Source organism: Oncorhynchus nerka, linkage group LG11, assembly GCF_034236695.1.
Source record: "Oncorhynchus nerka isolate Pitt River linkage group LG11, Oner_Uvic_2.0, whole genome shotgun sequence".
Lineage (NCBI taxonomy): Eukaryota > Metazoa > Chordata > Actinopteri > Salmoniformes > Salmonidae > Oncorhynchus > Oncorhynchus nerka.
This window is the reverse complement of record NC_088406.1, coordinates 68,166,366-68,190,840: the sequence shown is the minus strand read 5'-3', so window position 1 is coordinate 68,190,840 and position 24,475 is coordinate 68,166,366. Positions and strand designations below refer to the sequence as shown.

The following is a 24,475-nucleotide window of genomic DNA, read 5'->3' as shown; positions in this document are numbered from 1 at the left end:
TATTATATTACACATCAAACCTATTCATCAGTATCAAGCTCAGAGCAGACTTGTTTAGAAGTGTTAGCAAGAATAGAGTAGAACATAATAAAATTACTTTATTCCATCTACATCACCTCAGTAAGGTGAATTTAACTGTCCTGTTCTTGCCTAGATTTACTGTCTCTCTAAGAACAGGTATTTACACAAGCCTGTTTCAAATGACAAGTTACCAAATGGTTAATGAGGGGTATGTGTTTGATTACCCTGTAACCCCAAGACACTTCACATGATGACTATAATATTTTAGCTAAAGAATAGTTCTCAGACATCCAGTGTACATCAAGCCACACTGCTACAATTTCTCACCATTGTGGACACTCCTATGTCTGATAAGACTACTCAGGAAGGAGAAGCTTTAACAGTTTGCACTTGAAGGGCCTCTCCTTGGTGTGAATGGTCTGGCGCCTCAGCAAAGCACTTCCCACAATTAGGGCAGGAATACGGCGTGACAGCATCTGTCCAAATGTTCAGCCTCCCACGTTGTGACCCAATGACACCAGAAGAGGTAGAAGCAGCAGCCATCACTTTCAAGGGGTTAGTCTTTGAGCTCCCTCCTTGACCTCTGGCCATTGTTTGGGTGTTGTTGGGATTGTGTTCTGTGTTATAGACTAGGTAACTCATGGTGAACACTCAACCTGCCCCTGTTTGTATTTGTGGGGTAACCATGCACTGAGACTGAATCCCTGACTGGAGCCACTGTCTCTCTGATGACCACCAGGACTGGAGGTTGTTCAGTCCACCTGTCCACTGGTTGTGTTCTTTGTGGTGGTGTTGAAGTCTCGGTCACTCGCGGTTGGGTCCTTGTTCCGACTCGGGAAGGAAGAGCGAAGGCTTTTGATCCAGGGCCAGGGACTGTGGCCAGCCACTTCAGTGGTCCAGTCTCTCCCGCCAGCAATACTAGATATCAGCAGGTCCTCACGGATTGCAGACTGTAAAACACATTGAACCGAAAAGCATTAAAGTTTATATATGAAACTCTTAACATATTATATTAATATTTTGACATATTATAAAATATTAACCACAGTCAAGCCTCTAACACTGTGATTCAAATACCGTACAAGATGGAGCCATTAGAGGTTATTGTAAAAAAAAAAAAAAATATCCAAAAGTGTTCATTTAAAAATTAAGTATAATGTTTTGGTCCGACTGAGCTGAGGAAAACTCCCTGCAATGACCAAAAAATAACCAAGTCAGTCAGCACAGAGTCAATTTTGTATTTAATTTCAACAAAATGGTCATACACTCGCATGCGTGAAGTTCAGTACTTTTATTGTAAAAAATGATACGTGACAAGTAGAAACCAGTGAGAAAAGTGAACAGTACCTTTTCTGTAAATCTGGAAACCTCGCTTTGATGAAATACATTTTAGAATGCTTTGGAAAAAGTTCAACATTACACACAGCTTCACTTCTTCATGTCAAGTAAACGTAAGGACAAATAATTTCCCGATTTCAAAACAGGACAAAATTGTTAGTCTTAATCAGTGAAACATTTTTACAGACACCATCACACATTATACTCATTCTTTCCTCAGTTCACCTCATCCAGTTCCCTACTACATCCAAAACCAACAGAATTAACTAAACAAACAAACTAACTAGTACTACATACATGTCACTGTACTCTATACATGGGCTATGTGCATTTGCTGCTGGTGTATCCTGAGATATCTCCTCTCTGAGAAGCTCTTCCCGCAGTGCGTACAGGCGAATGGCCTCTCTCCAGTGTGGATCTTCAGGTGCACCTTCAAATGGTGCTGGTGGGAGAACCTCTTCTCACACTGGGGACAGCTGTAGGGTTTCTCCCCTGTGTGGACTCTCTGGTGCCTCTTCAGGCTGAATGATTGTGAAAAACTGGCCCGACAAAGGTGGCAGCCGAATGGTTTCTCCCCTGTGTGCATCCTCTGGTGGATCTCCACCTGTTTGCGGAAACTGAAGGCTTTCCCACAGAACGAACACGGGAAGCGCTTCTCTTTGCCACCAGATCTACTGATAGCATTGCTACTACTGTCATTTGTCAATGGGCTTGTGTACCCATTTAGTGTTGAGGCACTGGCATTGTCTGAGGTCTGGTTTAACAGGAGAGTGTGAGGAGGACGAAGGCCAGGGAGTGTCTGTGTTGTCGCAGGGTCCATGTTCCAGTTGATAGATCCTATAGAAGGCAGGCTGAAGGCAGCACCTGTTAGGGGGTTAACCGGAGGCGTCATCAGTCTCTCTGAATCACAACTATAGGAGCAGGACGGAGCATCGCTAGCCGAGTCAGTGTCTGTTCCCATACGGACACCACCTCGTACCTGCAGACCAAATCTATGTCTCGCCCTAGTCTCAGCCATTCTGTTGTCATGGAGACTATGTTCAGTTGTTTTGTGTTCCACTGTCTGTTTCTGGTTGTGGTTAACAGTGTTGTTCCCCAGCCCAGAGTTGAGGATGCTGTCCCATCCACTGACCTCCACTATGCCACCTCTGGTCCTGGCCTGCTCAGTGATGTTGTTCCCTAGAGCCTTGGCTGCACCTGTCTGGGTCTGGGAATCCAAGATGGCCACCCAGTCTCCTCTGTTAGCCTCCTGCCAACCACCTGCAGGAAGAGGTTAGAAAATAGATTTTCCTGATTTTTTTGTTGTTGTCAAGTTCATACATTATAATGTGTGGTTTTGTATGTAAACATACATTGTGTTGATTTCATTTTATGAAGGAAGGAAAAAAAATAGCCAGGCGCATCACTATCCCCATTGAAGATATATTACTGTATGTAGGCTATATGTATTACTATTCCCATTGAAGATCTATTACTGTATGTAGGTTATATGTATTTCTCCCTTACCTTGCTCCCCCATCTTTAGTCCACTCAGCAGATCAATGCTCTCTGGTCCGTCTTCTATTGCCTCCTCTTTGACCAGCAGCAGATCAGGCTTCCCATCCTCCATGTCTACTGGCTGTAAGAGATACAGAGTGAGAGGATGTTGGATCAAGAAATCTGATATGAGCACCCTGCTATGGATTATCTTTTGATTGGGTAATGAGGGATTGCTATGGGTACTATGCAAAGTTGATTTGATTACTTGATGTGCTGAGAATAGAGACAGTTCCCCCCTACTCTTAAGGGTAAAAATAAAAGCTATGCAACAAATGTCAACAAATATATTTAAGAGACCTCATGTGCTGTCCTAACCAGTTCAGAGTTACCAGCGGGTGTCTTGATAATAGAAAAACGCAGCGAGTCAGTGGTTCCTGTGCCACATGCAATTGCTTTCGAGTTGGTAGAAGAATGTGTTGATATTGCTATATCATCTGAACCTAGAGACTATAGTATATTTCTGATTGTTTCCCACATACCTATCAGGAACGGGCCGGAGTGGTGTCACACTGTTTCCTCATCCCTAGCAAACAGCTGATTCAACTAATTGCATTCTAAACTGAAGATCATGATTAGTTGATTATTGGAGTCAGGTGTGTTAGCTGAGGCAAAAGTATGACACCAATCAGGCCCGAGGACTGGAGATGCACATCCCTGCCTTATATGAACTTGTCCTTTCCCTTTGTGTGATTATTCTGATGAAGGTCATTGAATGCCGAAACCTTAATCTTCTAACTTTGCTTAAATAAAACAATTGAATGTTTAAATGGTGAGCGAGTATTGCCCCTTTTCCGTTTCAAAATATAATCAATCTCGACCTACATGGAACACTTTAAAAGATTTCACATGAGGCCTATTTCACATAAAACTCCCAAATACTTAACCACTAGGCTAATGAATAACAGGGTTGGGGGTCAATTCAAATTCAGAAAGTAAACCAAATTCCAAATCCACATTTTTCTCATTGAAAAGCAGTGAAGAGAATTGGAATTTCAGTGTACTTCCTGAATTGACCCCAACCCTGATACACATTTTTCATTTGATTATTTAATTACCTACTGTACATATTATTTTAAGTAATTCCTTTGGAGCGCAACATGTTAAAAAAAGCCTACATTGGGCATGCCTATAAATTTGGCAATTGAAGGCATTTAGTGCTTATGTTAACTTTAATTGTGTTCGACGACAATTATAAACCTTTCAAACATTGTATGCAACATTATCAGCGGCAGGTGACTTGATGCCTAGGCTACTGTGCCATAGCGATTTAGAGTTGTTAAACGGGAGTGACGAGTGTGTTGATATAACAGTAATATTGTAGAAATTCCACTTTCAACAACCATCAAAAATTAAAAAAAATAATAATAAGTTAGGCCATGCATGCAAACATATTGGGCCTAAGTATTGTTGTCCATTAGTTTACTCCAATTAGGGAGGGGGTTAGGGTCAAATAAAAAGCAAAAAAAAAATATATATATATATGGGGGATTGGGAATGACGCAGACACTTACGTTGATAGAACCCACAATCTGCAATATAAAAACTGGTCTACGGTACCATTTATGTTTACTCAGTCTGTCCAATAGAGATTACGCAAAGGAAAGAGAGTGATGACGCTCATCGGAAACGTTGCAAATTATGTGAAATAACCAATCGCGATGAGGTATCGCCAGTTTTGAACTCTATAGAGCTCACCAGTTTGTAATCCTAAAAAACAGAAATGAGTTAGCTTTGGTTCGTTTAGCCATTGTTATGGGTGAAATTAATGGGGAAAGATTGGGTTTTATGATTAACCTCCGATGTTATTTTTGGCGTTTTATCACCCCCTAGAGAAGGGATGGGCAACCGCCGACCAACCCCCCTTTAATATGCCCGCAAAAAATATTTGAAAAAAAATGTAGGGACTCAGTCGGGGTCTTAAAATACTGTTGAGAGTTATTCTAATGAATAAAATATAAAAATCCCCATCAAATTCCATCAATTTAAACTAGAGATAGTGTCTCAATCCACTGCATGCGCTTGTCGCAGGACTGGTTTTAAGGTAATATATATAAATTAATGGAAGTATGGATGTAGTGTTGTGCCAACAAAAATATGGGGTTAAATATGTGTCAAATATATATATATAATATATATATATACACACATATACATACATACATACATACATACATACATACATACATACATACATACATACATACATACATACATACAGTGGGGCAAAAAAGTATTTAGTCAGCCACCAATTGTGTAAGTTCTCACACTTAAAAAGATGAGGCCTGTAATTTTCATCATAGGTACACTTCAACTATGACAGACAAAATGAGAAAAAGAAAATCCAGAAAATCACATTGTAGGATTTTTAACGAATTTATTTGCAAATTATGGTGGAAAATAAGTATTTGGTCACCTACAAACAAGCAAGATTTCTCGCTCTCACAGACCGGTAACTTCTTCTTTAAGAGGCTCCTCTGTCCTCCACTCGTTACCTGTATTAATGGCACCTGTTTGAACTTGTTATAATTGTATGCATGCATCTATGTATATATCTCCTGAGCTTTCTTATATCTCCTAGATATAGGACAGACACTTCAAACCTTATTTTTAGGATTTATTTTTTTACTGTCTTTTTTGCCATTTAGGGATGTTATATTTTACTATGTATTTTACTATTATCAATACACCTGCTGGTAACTCTTAACTGGTTAGGACAGCTCATGAGGTGTCCTAAATATCTGTCAACTAGGTGTGACTTAGGACTGCAGAGACTTCATGCATAGCTTTTATTTTGACCCATTAGAGTAGGAGTAAAATCTCTCTATTCTCAGCACTTACGACCAATTTTCTACGTTGAGAAGCTTAGTGGAATACGGCCCAACCTAATACCATTCAGACAGTAGTTTATAGTGGGCTCACCTCAGTGAGACTGTATGTGGTCCTGTGCTCTTCAGCTGGTTCCTCTGTGGGTTCTGGAGGAGTTTTTGTCTGGTTGTCCTCCATGACCATGGTCGCCTCAGGGTTCGCCAGACCCCCCTCACAGCCCTCCTCCTTCACCAGCAGCACCTCCGGACCCTCCTCCTCCTCCTGGAAGAGACAGGTGATACAGACATACACTCCCTCAGGTATGTACACACAGATAATAAACACACTTTCAACATGGAGTGTTTACCCATCCCTACTACGTTTGAGTCCTATACTGTAGTCACAGAATGACTTCATTGTTGTTAAACCCATCATGGTGAACATAAATATGATGTTGTTGGTAAATACGAGTCAGCTATGATAAGTCAAGTCATTAAGATAAACCTGACTAAACTATTTTGACGTGTACATTAGGTGTTTGTGTGTAATACACCATATCAAAACCACACATACACATGTACAGTTGAAGTCGGAAGTTAATATTCACTTAGGTTGGAGTCATTAAAACTTGTTTTTCAATCACTCCACAAATGTCTTGTTAAACTATAGGTTTGGCAAGTCGGTTAGGACATCTACTTTGTGCATGACTAGTAATTTTTCCAACAATTGTTTACAGACAGATTATTTCACTTATAACTCACTGTAACACAATTCCAGTGGGTCAGAAATAATGTACATACACTAAGTTGACTGTGCCTTTAAACCAGAAAATCAATTCCAAGAAATCAGCCAAGACCTCAGAAAAAAAATTGTAGACCTCTACAAGTCTGGTTCATCCTTGGGGGCAATATCCAAACACCTGAAGGTACCACGTTCATCTGTACAAACAATAGTACGCAGGTATAAACACCATGGGACCACGCATCTGTCATACCTCTCAGGAAGGAGACGTGTTCTGTCTACTAGAGATGAACGTACTGTGGTGCGAAAAGTGCAAATCAATCCCAGAACAACAGCAAAGGACCTTGTGAAGATGCTGGAGGAAACAGGTACAAAAGTATCTATATCCACAGTAAAACGAGTCCTATATCGAAATACAGTGCCTTGCGAAAGTATTCGCCCCCCTTGAACTTTGCGACCTTTTGCCACATTTCAGGCTTCAAACAAAGATATAAAACTGTATTTGTTTGTGAAGAATCAACAACAAGTGGGACACAATCATGAAGTGGAACGACATTTATTGGATATTTCAAACTTTTTTAACAAATCAAAAACTGAAAAATTGGGCATGCAAAATTATTCAGCCCCCTTAAGTTAATACTTTGTAGCGCCACCTTTTGCTGCGATTACAGCTGTAAGTCGCTTGGGGTATGTCTCTATCAGTTTTGCACAACGAGAGACTGAATTTTTTTCCCATTCCTCCTTGCAAAACAGCTCGAGCTCAGTGAGGTTGGATGGAGAGCATTTGTGAACAGCAGTTTTCAGTTCTTTCCACAGATTCTCGATTGGATTCAGGTCTGGACTTTGACTTGGCCATTCTAACACCTGGATATGTTTATTTTTGAACCATTCCATTGTAGATTTTGCTTTATGTTTTGGATCATTGTCTTGTTGGAAGACAAATCTCAATCCCAGTCTCAGGTCTTTTGCAGACTCCATCAGGTTTTCTTCCAGAATGGTCCTGTATTTGGCTCCATCCATCTTCCCATCAATTTTAACCATCTTCCCTGTCCCTGCTGAAGAAAAGCAGGCCCAAACCATGATGCTGCCACCACCATGTTTGACAGTGGGGATGGTATGTTCAGGGTGATGAGCTGTGTTGTTTTTACCCCAAACATAACGTTTTGCATTGTTGCCAAAAAGTTCAATTTTGGTTTCATCTGACCAGAGCACCTTCTTCCACATGTTTGGTGTGTCTCCCAAGTGGCTTGTGGCAAACTTTAAACAACACTTTTTATGGATATCTTTAAGAAATGGCTTTCTTCTTGCCACTCTTCCATAAAGGCCAGATTTGTGCAATATACGACTGATTGTTGTCCTATGGACAGAGTCTCCCACCTCAGCTGTAGATCTCTGCAGTTCATCCAGAGTGATCATGGGCCTCTTGGCTGCATCTCTGATCAGTCTTCTCCTTGTATGAGCTGAAAGTTTAGAGGGACGGCCAGGTCTTGGTAGATTTGCAGTGGTCTGATACTCCTTCCATTTCAATATTATCGCCTGCACAGTGCTCCTTGGGATGTTTAAAGCTTGGGAAATCTTTTTGTATTCAAATCCGGCTTTAAACTTCTTCACAACAGTATCTCGGACCTGCCTGGTGTGTTCCTTGTTCTTCATGATGCTCTCTGCGCTTTTTAACGGACCTCTGAGACTATCACAGTGCAGGTGCATTTATACGGAGACTTGATTACACACAGGTGGATTGTATTTATCATCATTAGTCATTTAGGTCAACATTGGATCATTCAGAGATCCTCACTGAACTTCTGGAGAGAGTTTGCTGCACTGAAAGTAAAGGGGCTGAATAATTTTGCACGCCCAATTTTTCAGTTTTTGATTTGTTAAAAAAGTTTGAAATATCCAATAAATGTCGTTCCACTTCATGATTGTGTCCCACTTGTTGTTGATTCTTCACAAAAAAATACAGTTTTATATCTTTATGTTTGAAGCCTGAAATGTGGCAAAAGGTCGCAAAGTTCAAGGGGGCCGAATACTTTCGCAAGGCACTGTAACCTGAAAGGCCGCTCAGCAAGGAAGAAGCCACTGCTCCAAAGCCGCACAGCCCTCCATGTGCTCGCCAGAGGTAGCCTGACTGCCATTAGGTACCGAGATGAGATCCTCAGACCCCTTGTGAGACCATATGCTGGTGCGATTGGCCCTGGGTTCCTCCTAATGCAAGACAATGCTAGACCTCATGTGGCTGGAGTGTGTCAGCAGTTCCTGCAAGAGGAAGGCATTGATGCTATGGACTGGCCCGCCCGTTCCCCAGACCTGAATCCAATTGAGCACATCTGGGACATCATGTCTCGCTCCATCCACCAACGCCACGTTGCACCACAGACTGTCCAAGAGTTGGCGGATGCTTTAGTCCAGGTCTGGGAGGAGATCCCTCAGGAGACCATCCGCCACCTCATCAGGAACATGCCCAGGCATTGTAGGGAGGTCATACAGGCACGTGGAGGCCACACACACTACTGAGCCTCATTTTGACTTGTTTTAAGGACATTACATCATAGTTGGATCAGCCTGTAGTGTGGTTTTCCATTTTAATTTTGAGTGTGACTCCAAATCCAGACCTCCATGGGTTGATAAATTTGATTTCCATTGATAGTTGAATGTGCTGACAACAAAATCACACAAAAACTATGTAAAGAAAAAAGTATTTAATAAGAATATTTCAATCATTCAGATCTAGGATGTGTTATTTCAGTGTTCCCTTTATTTTTTTGAGCAGTATATATATATATATATATATATATATAAGATTTTCTATAAATACAAATAAATCACTCCATATACATAAGAACAACTTACAAACAATAACTACATTTTCATGTGCCCAGACCCGCATGCTCACACCCCCATCCCAAGTGCCTGCATTATTGTTTGTCACTTGGCCTTGAATTGTATCAATTTGTTTTTCTCATTCGCCCATGCTATTTCAATAATAAATCATTACATTTTTCCATTGTGTTTAATGATGGCGGATAGAAATCAATGTTTTTATTATACGTTTTTTTTCAAGATGAGTTGACAATCACCTAGCCCGTTGGGCATCTCACTACACCCCCATATGCCATGAATTTAAATATGCAGACAGACAGGTTAAAATTAAGTTTACATTGTAATACTTCTGACAGCCAACTTTCTAGCTCAGCCCCCACAACTTTTGGACATTATAGCATTCCCAGAAAGCTTGGATTGAGTGATTATTTGTTTTATACTTAAGACCTGACTCTGCTGTTGTTCTTTAGAATTTGTGAATTTTGTGTCTTGTATAATCAATTCTATACATTCGTTTATACTATATTAAGCATATATTGTCATTAACTGTAATTTCGTTAGTTATGCTGCAACTTTCCCTCCATCTTATGCCAACAGTTATTTTTAGTCTTTGTTCCAATAGTTTATATAAGAGATTTTCAGATGGATATAGTCTCTGCAAGGTTTTGTTTCTCTTCCCTATCATGTGAACATCCTCTTCTGACTCAAATAATTCCCTCAAGGTTGCTCTGATGTCCAAAAGATTTCAAAATCAAAATTGTGACATTGTAACTTTTTTTCAGTCCATCTTTTTAATTCTGTCATGGACATTTATTTCCTGTTACCAAGTCATGTACGGTTTCTATACCTTTTGTTTTCCATGTGGTCCAATTTATCTATGAATTATGAAAAGCTATCCAAGGATTATTCCATAGGGTTGTGTTAGTGAGTGATATTGGTTCTTGTAGATTACGTTTAATTTTCTTCCATATAGTTATAGTGTTCTTAACTATGAAGTTGTTCATGTTGTTAGCTTTATACGTTGAAAATAGACAAATAAAAAGATTCTGGGGATGAGCAGTCTGGTCACTGTTTTAAATGATAAGTTTTTAGCATTTGTGGCACAAATTCAATGCAAGTCAATGCTTACTAGATTAGCATTTTGTGCTTCATATCCAAATCCTCTATAAGTAACGTTAACCTCCGAGTTATACAATCCATTTTTGTATACTTCATGATTATTTGGAAATGAAGCGGGAAAATGCTAATATAGGTACCACTGACTTGCATTGGATTTGTGCCACAAATGCTAAAAAGTTAGCATTTGAAACAGTGGCCAACAAAACCAAAGCATGGGTTGCTTTCATACCTTGTCCATATGCTGCTTATGTCACGCCCTGGTCTAGTATTTTGTGTTTTTCTTCATGTATTGGGTCAGGCCAGGGTGTGGCATGGGGTTTTTGTATTGTGGTGTGTTTTGTCTTGGGGTTTTGGTGTGTATGTATTGGGATTGTAGCTAGTGGGGTTATCTAGCAAAGTCTATGGCTGTCTGGAGTGGTTCTCAATCAGAGGCAGGTGTTTATCGTTGTCTCTGATTGGGAACCATATTTAGGCAGCCATATTCTTTGAGTTTGGCGTGGGTGATTGTCCTTAGTGTCTTTGTTCCTGTGTTAGTTGACAAGTATAGGCTGTTTCGGGTTTCGTTACGTTTATTGTTTTGTAGTGTTTGTGTTATTTCGTGTTTTACGTTTGTTTTGATTAAACATGGATTGCAATCTACACGCTGCGTTTTGGTCCGACTCTCACCACACCTAGAAAACCGTTACAGCTTAAAGGGTAAGGAAAACTATTATTAATTTAAAATGATTGATTTTGCCACTGGCTCCATGTCATCTACAAGACCCTGCTAGGTAAAGTCCCCCCTTATCTCAGCTCGCTGGTCACCATAGCATCTCCCACCTGTAGCACACGCTCCAGCAGGTATATCTCTCTAGTCACCCCCAAAACCAATTCTTTCTTTGGCCGCCTCTCCTTCCAGTTCTCTGCTGCCAATGACTGGAACGAACTACAAAAATCTCTTAAATTGGAAACACTTATCTCCCTCACTAGCTTTAAGCACCAACTGTCAGAGCATCTTACAGATTACTGCACCTGTACATAGCCCACCTATAATTTAGCCCAAACAACTACCTCTTTCCCAACTGTATTTAATTTATTTATTTATTTTGCTCCTTTGCACCCCATTATTTTTATTTCTACTTTGCACATTCTTCCATTGCAAAACTACCATTCCAGTGTTTTACTTGCTATATTGTATTTACTTTGCCACCATGGCCTTTTTTGCCTTTACCTCCCTTCTCACCTAATTTGCTCACATTGTATATAGACTTGTTTTTTTTTTTTTTTTTACTGTATTATTGACTGTATGTTTGTTTTACTCCATGTGTAACTCTGTGTCGTTGTATGTGTCGAACTGCTTTGCTTTATCTTGGCCAGGTCGCAATTGTAAATGAGAACTTGTTCTCAACTTGCTTACCTGGTTAAATAAAGGTGAAATAAAAAAATAAAAAAAATTTAGGTGAACAATCCCTTTAACACCTTTTCACATAAAAGCAGGAACAGCACCATTTAGGAGGTCAGAACCTGGTAATATCAGGATGTAGGATGGGACAAAAACCTAACGACTTTGATGACTAATTTCTCTGAACAAGGGGAAACAAAACCAACCATATTCACTGAAATTACATAGGACAATGAAACAATACTCCGAGCCGCAGCACCATACAATTTGTCAGACAGAGAACTGATACTATATACTCGTTGTTTGGGTGGGATTGGTGTGGGGGGGTCCGTGGGTGGTTTTAGACAATTTCTTTGGATTCCTCATGTCTAATTCATTGTTAGAAAAAAGTTTGTTCTGAATCAGATGTTAAGTACTATATTTATTAAATGTATGAATCCTATAAATTAAAATGGCCAATTTGGGTGCAATCAATTAGTTGAATTTCTCAGATCTAATTGTATTTCAACAAAATAATGTTGCAGGAATGCTAATATCTGTTTCTAACAAACTATTTTAGAACAATCTGAGATGGTGGGTGTCAATCCTCTTTCTTGTGTTTTTTGAAGTGGAACGACCCCCATGTCACCCAACTCCTCAGCATACTCCACTGGCTTCCAGTCAAAGCTCCCATCTACTACAAGACCATGGTGCTTGCCTACAGAGCAGCAAGGGGAACTGCCCCTCCCTACCTTCAGGCCATGCTCAAACCCAACACCCCACCTGAGCACTGAAGTTCTGCCACTGGTCTCTTGGCCGTCCCACCACAATGGGGGATCAGATCCCGCTCAGCCCAGTCAACGCTCTTCTCTGTCCTGACACTCCAATGGTGGTACCAGCTTCCCCCTGAGTCCCTGCTCAGCTTACAAAAACGTCTGAAACCCTACCACTCGAAAGCGCATCGTAAATGAATCCCATTAAATAAATAAATTGTCTTCCTACCAATGTTATAGTTGTGCTTTTATATTACTTTTTATTTCTAATCATTAAGATTTTTATTTGAAATTGTTTTTAAGGTCTGATTTACTGTTTTTTTTTTACATAATTAAGTTTCAGTTTTAGTTCTAGCGACAAAGTAACCTGTGCGTGGGAGGCTAACAGCTATTTATGGGTTGTATAGTTGTGCTTTTTGTCACTTCTTGCCACTATGGGGCAGTAATACATAAGGTGATGGGTCAGGTCATAGATTAGGTTTAAAGGGATAGTTCACCCAAATTACAAAATTAAAAACATTGCTTACAGGGCAAGGAAACCAGTCTATGGAAAAGTTATGGCAGCAATCTATGTATCTCAATGGGTGCGTTCTCTGCTCATAGGTTGCTGACGCCTTACAACACCTGGATAGGCATTTGATGTATCAGCTAACCACATGGTCGCGTTCCCCTGCTCAGATGTTGCAAGTGTCGCTCAATGGTTGCACGGAGGGCTAACTATTATCCTTTGTTTGCACTTATGGACTGCCCTCTAATTCAAACCACAGGTTGTGCAACAAAGCTGTCATCAAGGCAAAGGGTGGCTACTTTGAAGAATCTAAAATGTATTGATTTGTGTAACATTTTTTGGTTACTACATGATTCCATGTGTTATTTCATAGTTTTGACGGTCTTCACTATTCTACAATGTAGAAAATAGTTAAAAATAAAGAAACTCTTGAATGAGTAGGCGTGTCCAAACTTTGGACTGGTACTGTATATTTCTTCCCAACCCACCATGGACAGCTCCAACACAATTTTACGGAAGGTTTAAAACAAATTAATTGAAAACTATGTGCCTATGTCTTATCAGTATTCATATCATTCTTAGTGCTTGTTAGAGCATTGTGACCTGCTGTAGCACAGCGGTCTAAGTAGCGTGCTCCGGTTGTAGACACTGATCGATTCCTTGAATTAAATTGGACTTTTTTCCCCCTCCCTTAATTTAAAAAAAATATTTCTCCCCAACCTACCATGGACAGCTCCAATACAATTTTACCCGTTGAACATGGTGGTCTCCTGAACTGGGAGCACCACTTGCCCTTCATTGAAACGGACTGTGACACTACAGATGTCAGATCTTGGGGCCTCCCGAGTGGCGCAGCGCAGCGGGCTAAGGCACTGCAGTGCTTGAGTCGTCACTACAGATCCTGACGCACAATTGGCCCAGCATCGTCCGGGTTAGGGGAGGGTTTGGCCGACAGGGATGTCCTTGTCCCATCGCCCTCTAGAGACTCCTGTGGTGGGCCGGGCGCATGCACAGTGTTTCCTCTAACACATTGGTGAGGCTGGCTTCCGGGTGTGTCAAGAAGCAGTGCGGCTTGGCAGGGACGTGTTTTGGAGGAGGTATGGCTCTCAACCTTGGCCTCTCCTGAGTCCGTACAGGAGTTGCAGCGATGGGACAAGACTAATTACCAATTAGATATCACGAAATTGGGAAGTAAAAGGGCTAAAAAGTACCAAAAACAATACCAATATTTTGTCGCAGGAGGAAATCAATCCTGCACCAGGAGGATTTGAATATCTGAATAAATATTTAAATAGCCGGGGGCAGCTGGAATCCGTTTGTATATACAATGCCGTATCGTACCTTAAGCTACGTGCAGGCTATAGCTCGTCTTGTGAATTCTTATATGGATTATAATAAAAGGACAAGTACAGTGTAGATGGTTTGTTCGTCAAGGATTTTTTTTTATGTTGAAGGCAAGCAATAGGCAGAATACATCATTGATTACCTCAGTGCGATCCAATGGTTTATACATACACTACATGACTGTTAGGAGCCACTGTGCCTCCATCTTGGAACTCCCTCACCATTGTAAAACATTTTGGAAGCTATGTAAATGCATTCATTTGGGGTTTTTCCACATTTATTCTATTACAAATACATTAATGCATAATATAATTTATGTGAGCTAAATAAAATATGTAAAAACATTTTCCTTAAAGTATACTTTGAGATCACTTATGTTACTGTCCCTACTACAACAAAAAAATTCAATACATGTAATTTTGTCCTTTATTGAAATACAGTAGAATTCAATTCAATCCTATGGAGGACTGCACCTACTGGGGAGTGAGTATCCATAGCATTCTTAATGCTTACTAGAGCATTGTGACCTGCCGTAGAGCAGTGGTCTAAAACAGAACACTACCGCTCCAAGCCTCACGAGTTCCATTTATTTCAATGGTTTTCAAGAAGTAAAACGAATAGTCTGATAATTTACACATCAGAGAAGTGTCTCAGCTCAACTAAGTCGTCTTTGGATAGGCTCAAATGCATAAACATTGACAGATTTACAAAATGAAATATTACCCACACCAAAGACCATAACTAATTTGACAAATTATACATAGCCCAACTACAAAACGTGGGTCAGCATCCACACTGGAGGAAAGTTTATCGTTCAAGTTTCTGTCAATCAACTAGTGGCCCAAATCAGCTCATCTCAGCCAGGGACACACAAAATCAAATCTTATTTGTCACATGCGCCAAATACAACAGGAGTAGACGTTAACATGAAATCCTTACTTACAAGCCCTTAACCAACAATGCAGTTTTAAGAAAATCCCTAAAAAAGTAAGAGATAAGAATAACAAATAAATAAAGCGCGGCAGTAAATAACAATAGCGGGGCTATATACAGGGAGTACCAGTACAGAGCCAATGTGTCAATGCGCGGGGGGCACCGGTCTCAATGTAATTATGTACGTGTAGGTAGAGTTATTAAAGTGACTATACATAGATAATAACAGAGTAGTAGCAGCGTAGAAGATGGTGTGGTGCAACACAAATAGTCTGGGTAGCCATTTGATTAGCTGTTCAGGAGTCGTATGGATTGGGGCTAGAAGCTGTTTAGAAGCGTCTTGGACCTAGACTTACCGGTACCGCTTGCCATGCGGTAGCAGAGAGAACAGTCCATGACTTTTAGGGCTTTCCTCTGACACCGCCTGGTATAGAGGTCCTGGATGGCAGGAAGCTTGGCTCTGGTGATGTACTGGGCCATACGCACTACCCTCTGTAGTGCCTTGCGGTCGGAGGCCGAGCAGTTGCCATACCAGGAAGTGATGCAACCTTTTAGGATGCTCTCGATGGTGCAGCTGTAGAACCTTTTGAGGATCTGAGGACCCATGCCAAATATTTTCAGTCTCCTGAGGGGGAATAGATTTTGTTGAGCCCTCTTCACAACTGTCTTGGCTCGCTTGGACCATGTTAGTTTGTTGGTGATGTGGACGCCAAGGAACTTGAAGCTCTCAACCTGCTCCACTACAGCACCGTCGATGAGAATGGAGGCGTGCTCGGTCCTTCTTTTCCTGTAGTCCACAATCATCATCGGTTTTCACACCTTTCATGATGTGATAATGGATAGGCTAAAGTGTAGGCTACAGAATGTAGCCTATTGGAATATAATTCAAATGGCCTATTGCAACCATCGATGGCACTAGAATATCGCCAGCTGATGTCTCATTAAAGCATCAATACGTGCTAAATTCACCCGCACTGCTGATCTCAATATAGTGGTGAGGAGGAGGAGTCTACCGTATCCGGAAGCAAATTCACCATTAATTTTCACTCAAACATTGTTTTAAGCTTTGTTCTACTGTTGACAGTAAGCTGACTTCGGGATTGTATTTCGATTTGCTCTCCTTAAATACACCACATGACCAAAAGTATGTGGCACCTGCTTGTCGAACATCTCATTCAAAAATCATGGGCATTAACATGGAGTTGGTCCCCCCTTTGCGGCTATAACAGCCTCCAGTCTTCTGGGAAGGCTTTCCACTAGATGTTGGAACATTTCAGCAGGGACTTGCTTCCATATAGCCACAAGAGAATTAGTGAGTTCTTCCACATTGATCTTGACAAACCATTTCTGTATGGACCTCGCTTTGAGCACAGGGGCATTGTCATGCTGGAACATGAAAATGCACCCATCACTAATCTCAACAAAAAATCTGTAGTAACTCTATAAACTGCATTAATTTCCTCATTAAAAGTGCCTTGGGGAAAAAATAGAGTAGTTGAACGGAAGTAATGAAACAGCCATTTGTGAACATCATATAGCCTACACAGTACAAACACAATATGTAACAGATTTTTAGGCTTATATATCACACAATGTCTGGATGCAATATTCTACCCAGGAATGTTCAACACTGTTAGTCTTAATCTCATTATTCCAAATGCATCTGTGGATGTTTTCTGCTGACAACAATGAAAATTAATATAATCTTTTTTTTTTTTTTTTACCCCTTTTTCTCCCCAATTTCGTGGTATCCAATTGTTGTAGTAGCTACTATCTTGTCTCATCGCTACAACTCCCGTACGGGCTCGGGAGAGACGAAGGTTGAAAGTCATGCGTCCTCCGATACACAACCCAACCAAGCCGCACTGCTTCTTAACACAGTGCGCATCCAACCCGGAAGCCAGCCGCACCAATGCGCCGGAGGAAACACAGTGCACCTGGCCACCTTGGCTAGCGCACACTGCGCCCAGCCCGCCACAGGAGTCGCTGGTGCGCGATGAGACAAGGACACCCCTACCGACCAAGCCCTCCCTAACCCAGGCGACGCTAGGCCAATTGTGCGTCGCCCCACGGACCTCCCGGTCGCGGCCGGTTACGACAGAGCCTGGGCGCGAACCCAGGGACTCTGATGGCACAGCTGGCGCTGCAGTACAGCGCCCTTAACCACTGCGCCACCCGGGAGGCCCTTGAAAATTAATCTTTGTCTTTAATGCAAGGATTGATCTATACATCAGAAGCTCTTGAGTGAAATGATTACTTTCAACTTTATAGAGTGGAATGGTTTTTCTGCTGGTGTCCTGAGGTAGCTCCTCTCTGAGAATCTCTTCCATCAGCGAGTACAGACAAACAGCCTCTATACCGTGTGGACCTTCAGGTGCATCTTCAGCTGTTCCTGGCGGGAGAACCTCTTCTCACACTGGGGGCAGCTGTAGGGTTTCTCCCCTGTGTGGACCATCTGGTGCCTCTTCAGGCTGCCAGACTGGGCAAAGCGCATATGACACTGGGTACAGCTGTAGGGTTTTTCCCCTGTGTGGACCCTCTGATGGACCTCCACCTTCTGTGGGCTGCTGAAGCCTTTGTTACAGAACATGCAGAGGAACCGTTTCTCTTTACTATTGCCTGATGTTGCTCCCCCTCCCCAAGCCTTGGCTCTTTGGTCGTTTAAGTTCAATACCTGATCGAAAAGGACGTAGCCGAGTGATTCAGAAGGTGCAATCGTCGTGGACACTGGGTCGCGATCCCTGAACTCGTGTAAAGGGGAGTGGGTGACAATATTTGTATTTGTCTCTAAGCTTTCTCTGTAATGTAAGACATCTCTGCCCTGTGAGTGTCTGTCTCCTAGGTGAATATCTGCATTCCATGTGGGAGGAGCATCGCCCTCCACTTTCACAGTCACCTCATCTACCACTATAACCTCCCCTTTCTTATCTATGCACCCTTCAGAGTATACACTACTACTGTACCGGTTCCAGTCCCCTCTAGACAAATCAGTCTGTGTCTCTAAACCCAAGGATATGTTGCCAGGGTCCATTTCTGTAGTGTAAGAACATGACGGATCATCACCACTAGTGTCTAACGTGTCACCATCACCATCTCCACAGGAATTAACCATCATCTGGCTCTGGTGAAATACCGGTAAGGACTCTGAGTCAGGAGCAGGAGGACAGCCCGGTGTCCCAAGCCCCAGTCTGTCTGGGTCTGATCTGTGGTCAGTTTCTGTGTGTAAGAGCCTGTGTGTTACAGTTAAAGTCTCTGTCTCTGACTTGAGGACGACGTTCAGTGTTCCACTGACCTCCGTGATGCTTCGTCGAGTGACGGGGGTGGGGTCCTCCGTGGCTACAGGGGGTGCTCCAGTCACTCCAGTCTGGATGTCTCTGCTGTGTTGTGGGTCCTCTTCTTCAGTCCGACCCTGCTTGACACCAGGACCTGCAGCCTCTGCAGACTGCCACATGAAGAGCAGAGGTTATTACCGATACATGACTGGAATTGGATAATGTCATAGTGAAGTCTCACAAGCTCCCATACGGCAGATAAATAAGGATTTATATGTAAGCAAGTAAATAGCTGAGGGGAGCCTTTCTGAAATTAACTGGCCACATTTGATGCACTGTAATTCTGATGTAATACTATTACACTAACCTCTATCATGATAATGTGCTGAGTTGAGGTTCCACTCCCCTCATCAACAGTGATTGGTTGGTCATCTCTCCATGTATGGTGTCCCACTGGATTCACAAAGCTCCTGTAGCCTCCAGTAAAATGTCCTTCACCTAAGAGAGTGATTGAGGGAAAAGAGGTGGTTAGGTTAGGTACTGTCAATGCTGAACGCTATATTGTACAATATTGACAGTTTTGACACCGTCTAGAATTGTCCAGGATGACTTCTTGATATACGATTTATAGATTGATTGATTATGTTCTTTGCATAATTTTTTAAAATTAATAAATAATAGGAAATTCAGTAAATCAAGAATCTAGTTAGAATAGGATAGTGTCTTTGTGCAAGATAGCTAAGTAATCAGGGGAATTATTGCATACTATCCAAAAACTGACCAAGCCCAATCATGGACGGATTAATGCAGGGGCTTATCGAGGATGAAGCCCCTGGGCCCAGACCCGTGGAGGACCAACAGGCAGCAAAAACATTTTTAAATTAAAAAAATATATATATATATATATTATACAGTATTAGATAAGTAGTATATATTATATATATTTTTTAATAATGTTTTACTGCAACCGCCAACTACAGGAGGATTCAGGAGCCCACTCGCAATGAGTGTAGAGAGCCTGCTGCTCTGCTAATTATCAGATAGAGGGAGGAGAGGAGGTAGGGGCCCCACGTGGGTAACTGGGGGGGCTCTGCCTTGATTGGGTAACTGATTGATCAAATAAACTGCATAATAAATAAATAAATAAATGTTACTGGCCAATTGTGCAAGTCAGTGACAGGGCCCAAGTGGCAAATGTATTTATTTTTCATCCAACCACAGGAGCCCAATCTCAATTTTCAGAATACAACAGAGAGCATAATTTAGCTATAGAGCAGGGGTCCCCAAACTTTTTCCTGTGAGGGCCACATAACTTTTCCCTTCTCTGATGGGGGGCCGGTGTCAGTTTGTAACAGAAAAAGTGTGACGATCGTAGGGGAGCTTAAAAAATGTATTGTTTTCCAGAAAGCCACACATAACCAAATAACCCTTTCCAGGTTCTTTACAGAAAAAAAGTCAGGAAACAAATAATAACACTATTAATGAAATAAATAATAACTAAATAACCCTCTGAGTTCTTCACAGAAAAAACAGGAAATAAATAATAACTAAATAACTCTCTCTGGGTTCTTCATAGAAAAAAAAGCCATGGAACATTAACTTTCTGTCGTGCCATGCACAATCTTAACAGATAAAAGTTCAGCTCAGTTGTCAGAGCAGAATCTCTCTGACACATATGAGCAGTCTCTTAAAGTTCTTGTGTTCCTTCCTTATAATCCTTTTGTAGGTTCCAGTAGGCTTGTAGACACCGCTGTTTGCAGCTCTCTCTCATCAACTTCCCTGTGAAAACCACAAAAGAAGCAGGTTGAGAAACTGAACTAAGTGATACAGCACCTACACAGCACAATACATTTCACTACCAGTATGGTTGTAAAGATGGATTTTATCCCAGTAGATTTTATTATGATTATATTTGTTTATGCTCAGAATGACTCATTCAAGTCAGAAAAGTGAGCTTACCTACGTATGTTCATCAGTGTGAACTGTGGGCCTGCATCTGGCTGGTGAGAAGTTGAATATCAGGTTCCATTCTAGTTACAGCCAGTCTCAAGCACTGATGCAAATGTTCATCTGTCAATCTTGATCTCATCGGGGTTTTCAGCAGTTTCATGCGAGAAAAGGTTTTCTCGCAGATATACGTGCTGCCAAAAACTGTGGACATTTTCATTGCGTGTTTTTGATGTTTGGATATGTGTCGTTTGGGAGGGCGGCATAGAAGTCAATGAGACTGTTGGGCTTGAATGCGTCTTTCAGAACATCACAGTTCTGTAACTCAGCCAACTCAAACTGATATGAAGGCTGGGCTTCATCAATGTCGGCAACAAAGGGGTTCTGAAAAAGACGGATTTCTTTTGCATGAACATGTAGTTCACTGAATCGCACACCGAACTCCGCCTTCAGCATTTCCAGTGCTTCCACGCACTTTTCAGCTGGGAACGGGACCGCTGGGTTCTCTGTCGACAGGTTTTGGGTAGCAGGAAGATGGACGAAGTTGCGCTTTTTCACTTGTTCCAAAAGCAGCGCTAATTTCACCTCAAATGCTTTTATGTGTGAATACATGTCGCAAATGAGTTTCCCTCGCCTTGTAGCTGCAAGTTAAGGCTGTTAAGTATTTCTGTCACGTCTGTTAAAAATGCGAGGTGCCATTTCCATTCTGGGTCGATCAGCTCTGGGACCGTTTTGTCTTTTAAATTAAGAAATGCGTTAATTTCGGGTAGCAGCTCGTAAAAACGCCTCAAAACTCTGCCCGGCTCAGCCATCGGACCTCTGTGTAGTACAGCACATCTCCGTGCGTAGACTCCAGTTCAGACAGGAATTCTTGGAACTGCCTGTGTTTAAGTCCCTTTGCTCTGATGAAGTTTATGCACGACACCACATCCTTCATTACAGAATCCCACTTCAACACTTTGCAGCACAGTGCTTGCTGGTGAATTAGGCAGTGGACTCGTAGCGGGCGGTGAGACCCCTTTTTCCAACTCCCGGTTCATGCGTCCTATTAGACCGCGAGTTTCGCCCACCATGCTAGGAGCCCCGTCAGTCGTGATGCTAGCTAGCTTTGACCAGTCCAGGTCCAACTTCTCCATGGTTTGGCACACTTTGTCAAAAATATCCTCTCCCGTTGTAGTCCCTTTGAGACTTTGGAGGGCTGCCAGCTCCTCGCATATCTCAAAGTTTGCGCTAACTCCACGAATAAAAATGAGCAGTTGCGCTGTGTCTTGCACGTCCGTGCTCTCATCCAGTGCTAATGAAAAAAAGTCAAATTCTTTCGTCTTCTGCTGCAGCTGGGCATATACATTACTCCCGATTTCTTCAACGCGTCTGGTGATTGTACTCGCCGACAGACTTACGGCATTAAATGCATCTTCTCAGGACACACCTCCTCCGCGACAGCAGCCATACATTTCTTAACAAACTCTCCGTCAGTGAAAGGCTTACCGCTTCTTGCTATCAGTTTAGCAACCCGAAAGCTGGCCCGAACGGATGCCTGGTTCAGCTGAGCTTGGCGTACAAATGTATTCTGCTGAGATAGTAGTCCACTTTTTAGCTTTGAGAGTTTGTCTGCTCGTATTTGGCCTTGCAAGCTATCGTACTTGTCTTTGTGACGGGATTCATAGTGTCGGCGAAGATTGTATTTTGAATACCGCCACAGTCTCTTGACAGATGAGACAAACAGCCTTTTCTTTGCATTGAACAAAAAAAAAATTGTTTGTCCACTGCAGGTTAAATACCCTGCATTCTGAATCAATTTTTCTCTTACCTAACCTTTTCGCCATTATTCCGTTCTCTCTTTGACAGGGCCGGGCCTAGGATTTTTTTTTCTGGAGGCCAAATAGGAAAAAATTCGATAGCGTCTCTGGTATTGTTCAGAGGGCCGGGCCAAATGTGCTGACGGGCCGTATCCGGCCCGCGGGCCGTAGTTTGAGGCTCAATAGTTTCAAAAAAATAATGGTGGATAAAATTTGATCACAAGCACATACAGGTAAACTGCCAAAACAAAGGAAACACCAACCTAAAGTGTCTTAAAAAGGGTGTTGGGCCACCACGATCCGCCAGAACAGCTTCAATGCACCTCGGCATAGATTCAACAAGTGGATTTAAACCATTCATGACTTGAATGGGAACTGCCATCTATGGATTATATTTCTATGGTTGGTTGAGGTTGTCTTTTGGCCGTTTGCTAATTTCAAAAAACAATTGTGGGTTAAAAAACATGGAAAGCAAACACCTACTACTGTGGAACCAATTTTTTTTTTTAAATCCCCTCATTTTTTCGTTAACAGCAGCACTGTTTTTCAAAGTAGATCATCTTGAGATAGGCTATTGCCAAGAGGAGCGCATCGACCATTACTGTGAGTAGTAACCTATGGCTTCATCATTAGGTGAGACTGGGCATTTTTTTGGTTTGAATTCAAGACCAGATTTATCTCAGCTTTAGCAAATGTATTATTTAATGTAAATGAGGTAGAATTGCATGATATGAGTTTTTAAAAGGCAAAAAAAGTTCCCCATGTGTGGAAATGCCAAAAACGCCTCTGCTCAACTGTAGCCTATGCCGCGCCGCAAATTATATTATGGCTTTATTATAATGGGGCTTTAACTTCAAAAGAAAATGTAACACGTGTCGTATTGCATCTTGGTGCACGGATTTGTTTACAAAAAAATATGGTGTGCGGAAGGGTGGAGTGGCTATAACTATATAAAAAAAATGTTTTTTAATCATTCTAAATCTGTCCCTGAGACCAATTCTAGGTAACATGTGCAGACAGGAACTGGCGAAAGAGCCCCCCCAATTGTACCTCTTGGGATTCCTGCTCCGTATCGGTCGAGGATCTTGACCCTATTGGTTCTCTCTGAGCGTTCCCGTGCCACCTTCAATTCCAGCATCTGTAGTTTCCTCCGTAATCCCCTGTTTTCTTTCTGGCTTTGAGTTATTTCCAAACGAAACACTGCATAGTCGTCGTCTACGAGTTTACAGATCTCTGCCACGGCTGCATTTGCTAGCACCTCCATAACGGAGGCTATTTGAGTGTGAAAAACCATACAGTTAGCCATTGTTAGCAGCTAGCTAGCGTTACCTAGATAACATATATCAACCAAGTCCTGTCTCCAACGCGAATTAAACAGTACCATGTATGTGATGCTGTGCAGCTAAAGGAGTCATATGTTGAGTTCCAGGGTGTTATTAATACGCGTCTAAATAACAATAAAAACGCTAACGTGGAACTTGTTCTCAGTCACTGCTCACTTCCGTTTACTTCTTCTTTGTGTGAATTTCCGGAAGATTAGACAGCGTCGCGTATTGCCGCCCTTCGCAGGTCGGAGAGCGGATTACACATTGGTCACAAGAACAAAGTGTTTCCACTCCTCACAAGCTACAGACAACATGGAAAACGGCAATAAACAACTAGGGATTATGTTCACAAGTCTGATTGGCCTTGAGCCATGTCTTCATGTTTTTGTGTGAAAGTGTGGTAGGTGGTGCAGTTGTGTGTGTCTGATGGCAGTGTATTCCAGACATGGGAAGCTCTCACAGAGAAAGCAGATTGACTAAATGTGCTTTTCCTTAAAGGAACTATACAGTCACCTCTCATGGCAGACCTTGTGGGTCTGCTGCCATATGTTTGAGTTTTCTGTGGAGGGAGGGGAGGGGGAGCCAGGAAGGAGAGTGATGGAGTGTTGCTTTAGTCTCCGGAACACAGCGCCATTGAAAGGAGTGATAACTGGGGTGGGGTTGAGTGTTAAGGTGGATCAACCGAAGTCGGGGATCCCTGTTGTCTGTGATGCATGTCGTTTGGTGGTGCGCAGACCCGGTGGTGAGCGCGAGACTGAGGAGACCCTGTCTGTTGTTCAGAGTTTAGATTAGGTGTGTTTTCCAGATAGTCATGCTAGGGTATATAAGTCA

General features: G+C 42.0%; 1 protein-coding gene across 1 annotated transcript; it reads right to left on the bottom strand.

Annotated features, from left to right (window-relative positions):
- Positions 1-1,297: 1,297 nt before the first annotated feature.
- On the bottom strand, positions 1,298-23,839 carry LOC115137464 (zinc finger protein ztf-6-like). Its single transcript, XM_029673773.2, has 6 exons — positions 23,370-23,839; positions 18,941-19,071; positions 18,594-18,743; positions 5,818-5,985; positions 2,866-2,977; positions 1,298-2,619 (listed from the first exon to the last, which is right to left on the bottom strand). Exons 1-6 carry the CDS (start codon positions 23,623-23,625, stop codon positions 1,670-1,672), a joined length of 1,767 nt encoding a protein of 588 aa, XP_029529633.1. The 5' UTR covers positions 23,626-23,839; the 3' UTR covers positions 1,298-1,669.
- Between the last annotated feature and the right edge of the window lie 636 nt (positions 23,840-24,475).

What these genes read in the sequence shown, in the direction of transcription:
- LOC115137464 (XM_029673773.2), bottom strand. Translation starts at nt 23,625, where the DNA reads ATGGCTAACTGTATGGTTTTTCACACTCAAATAGCCTCCGTTATGGAG. An exon ending in AGCACATTATCATGATAGAG is followed by an intron (nt 18,744 to 18,940) that starts GTTAGTGTAATA and finishes TTCATGTGGCAG; the next exon opens with TCTGCAGAGGCTGCAGGTCC. An exon ending in CTCGACGAAGCATCACGGAG is followed by an intron (nt 5,986 to 18,593) that starts GTCAGTGGAACA and finishes TGTCTCTTCCAG; the next exon opens with GAGGAGGAGGAGGGTCCGGA.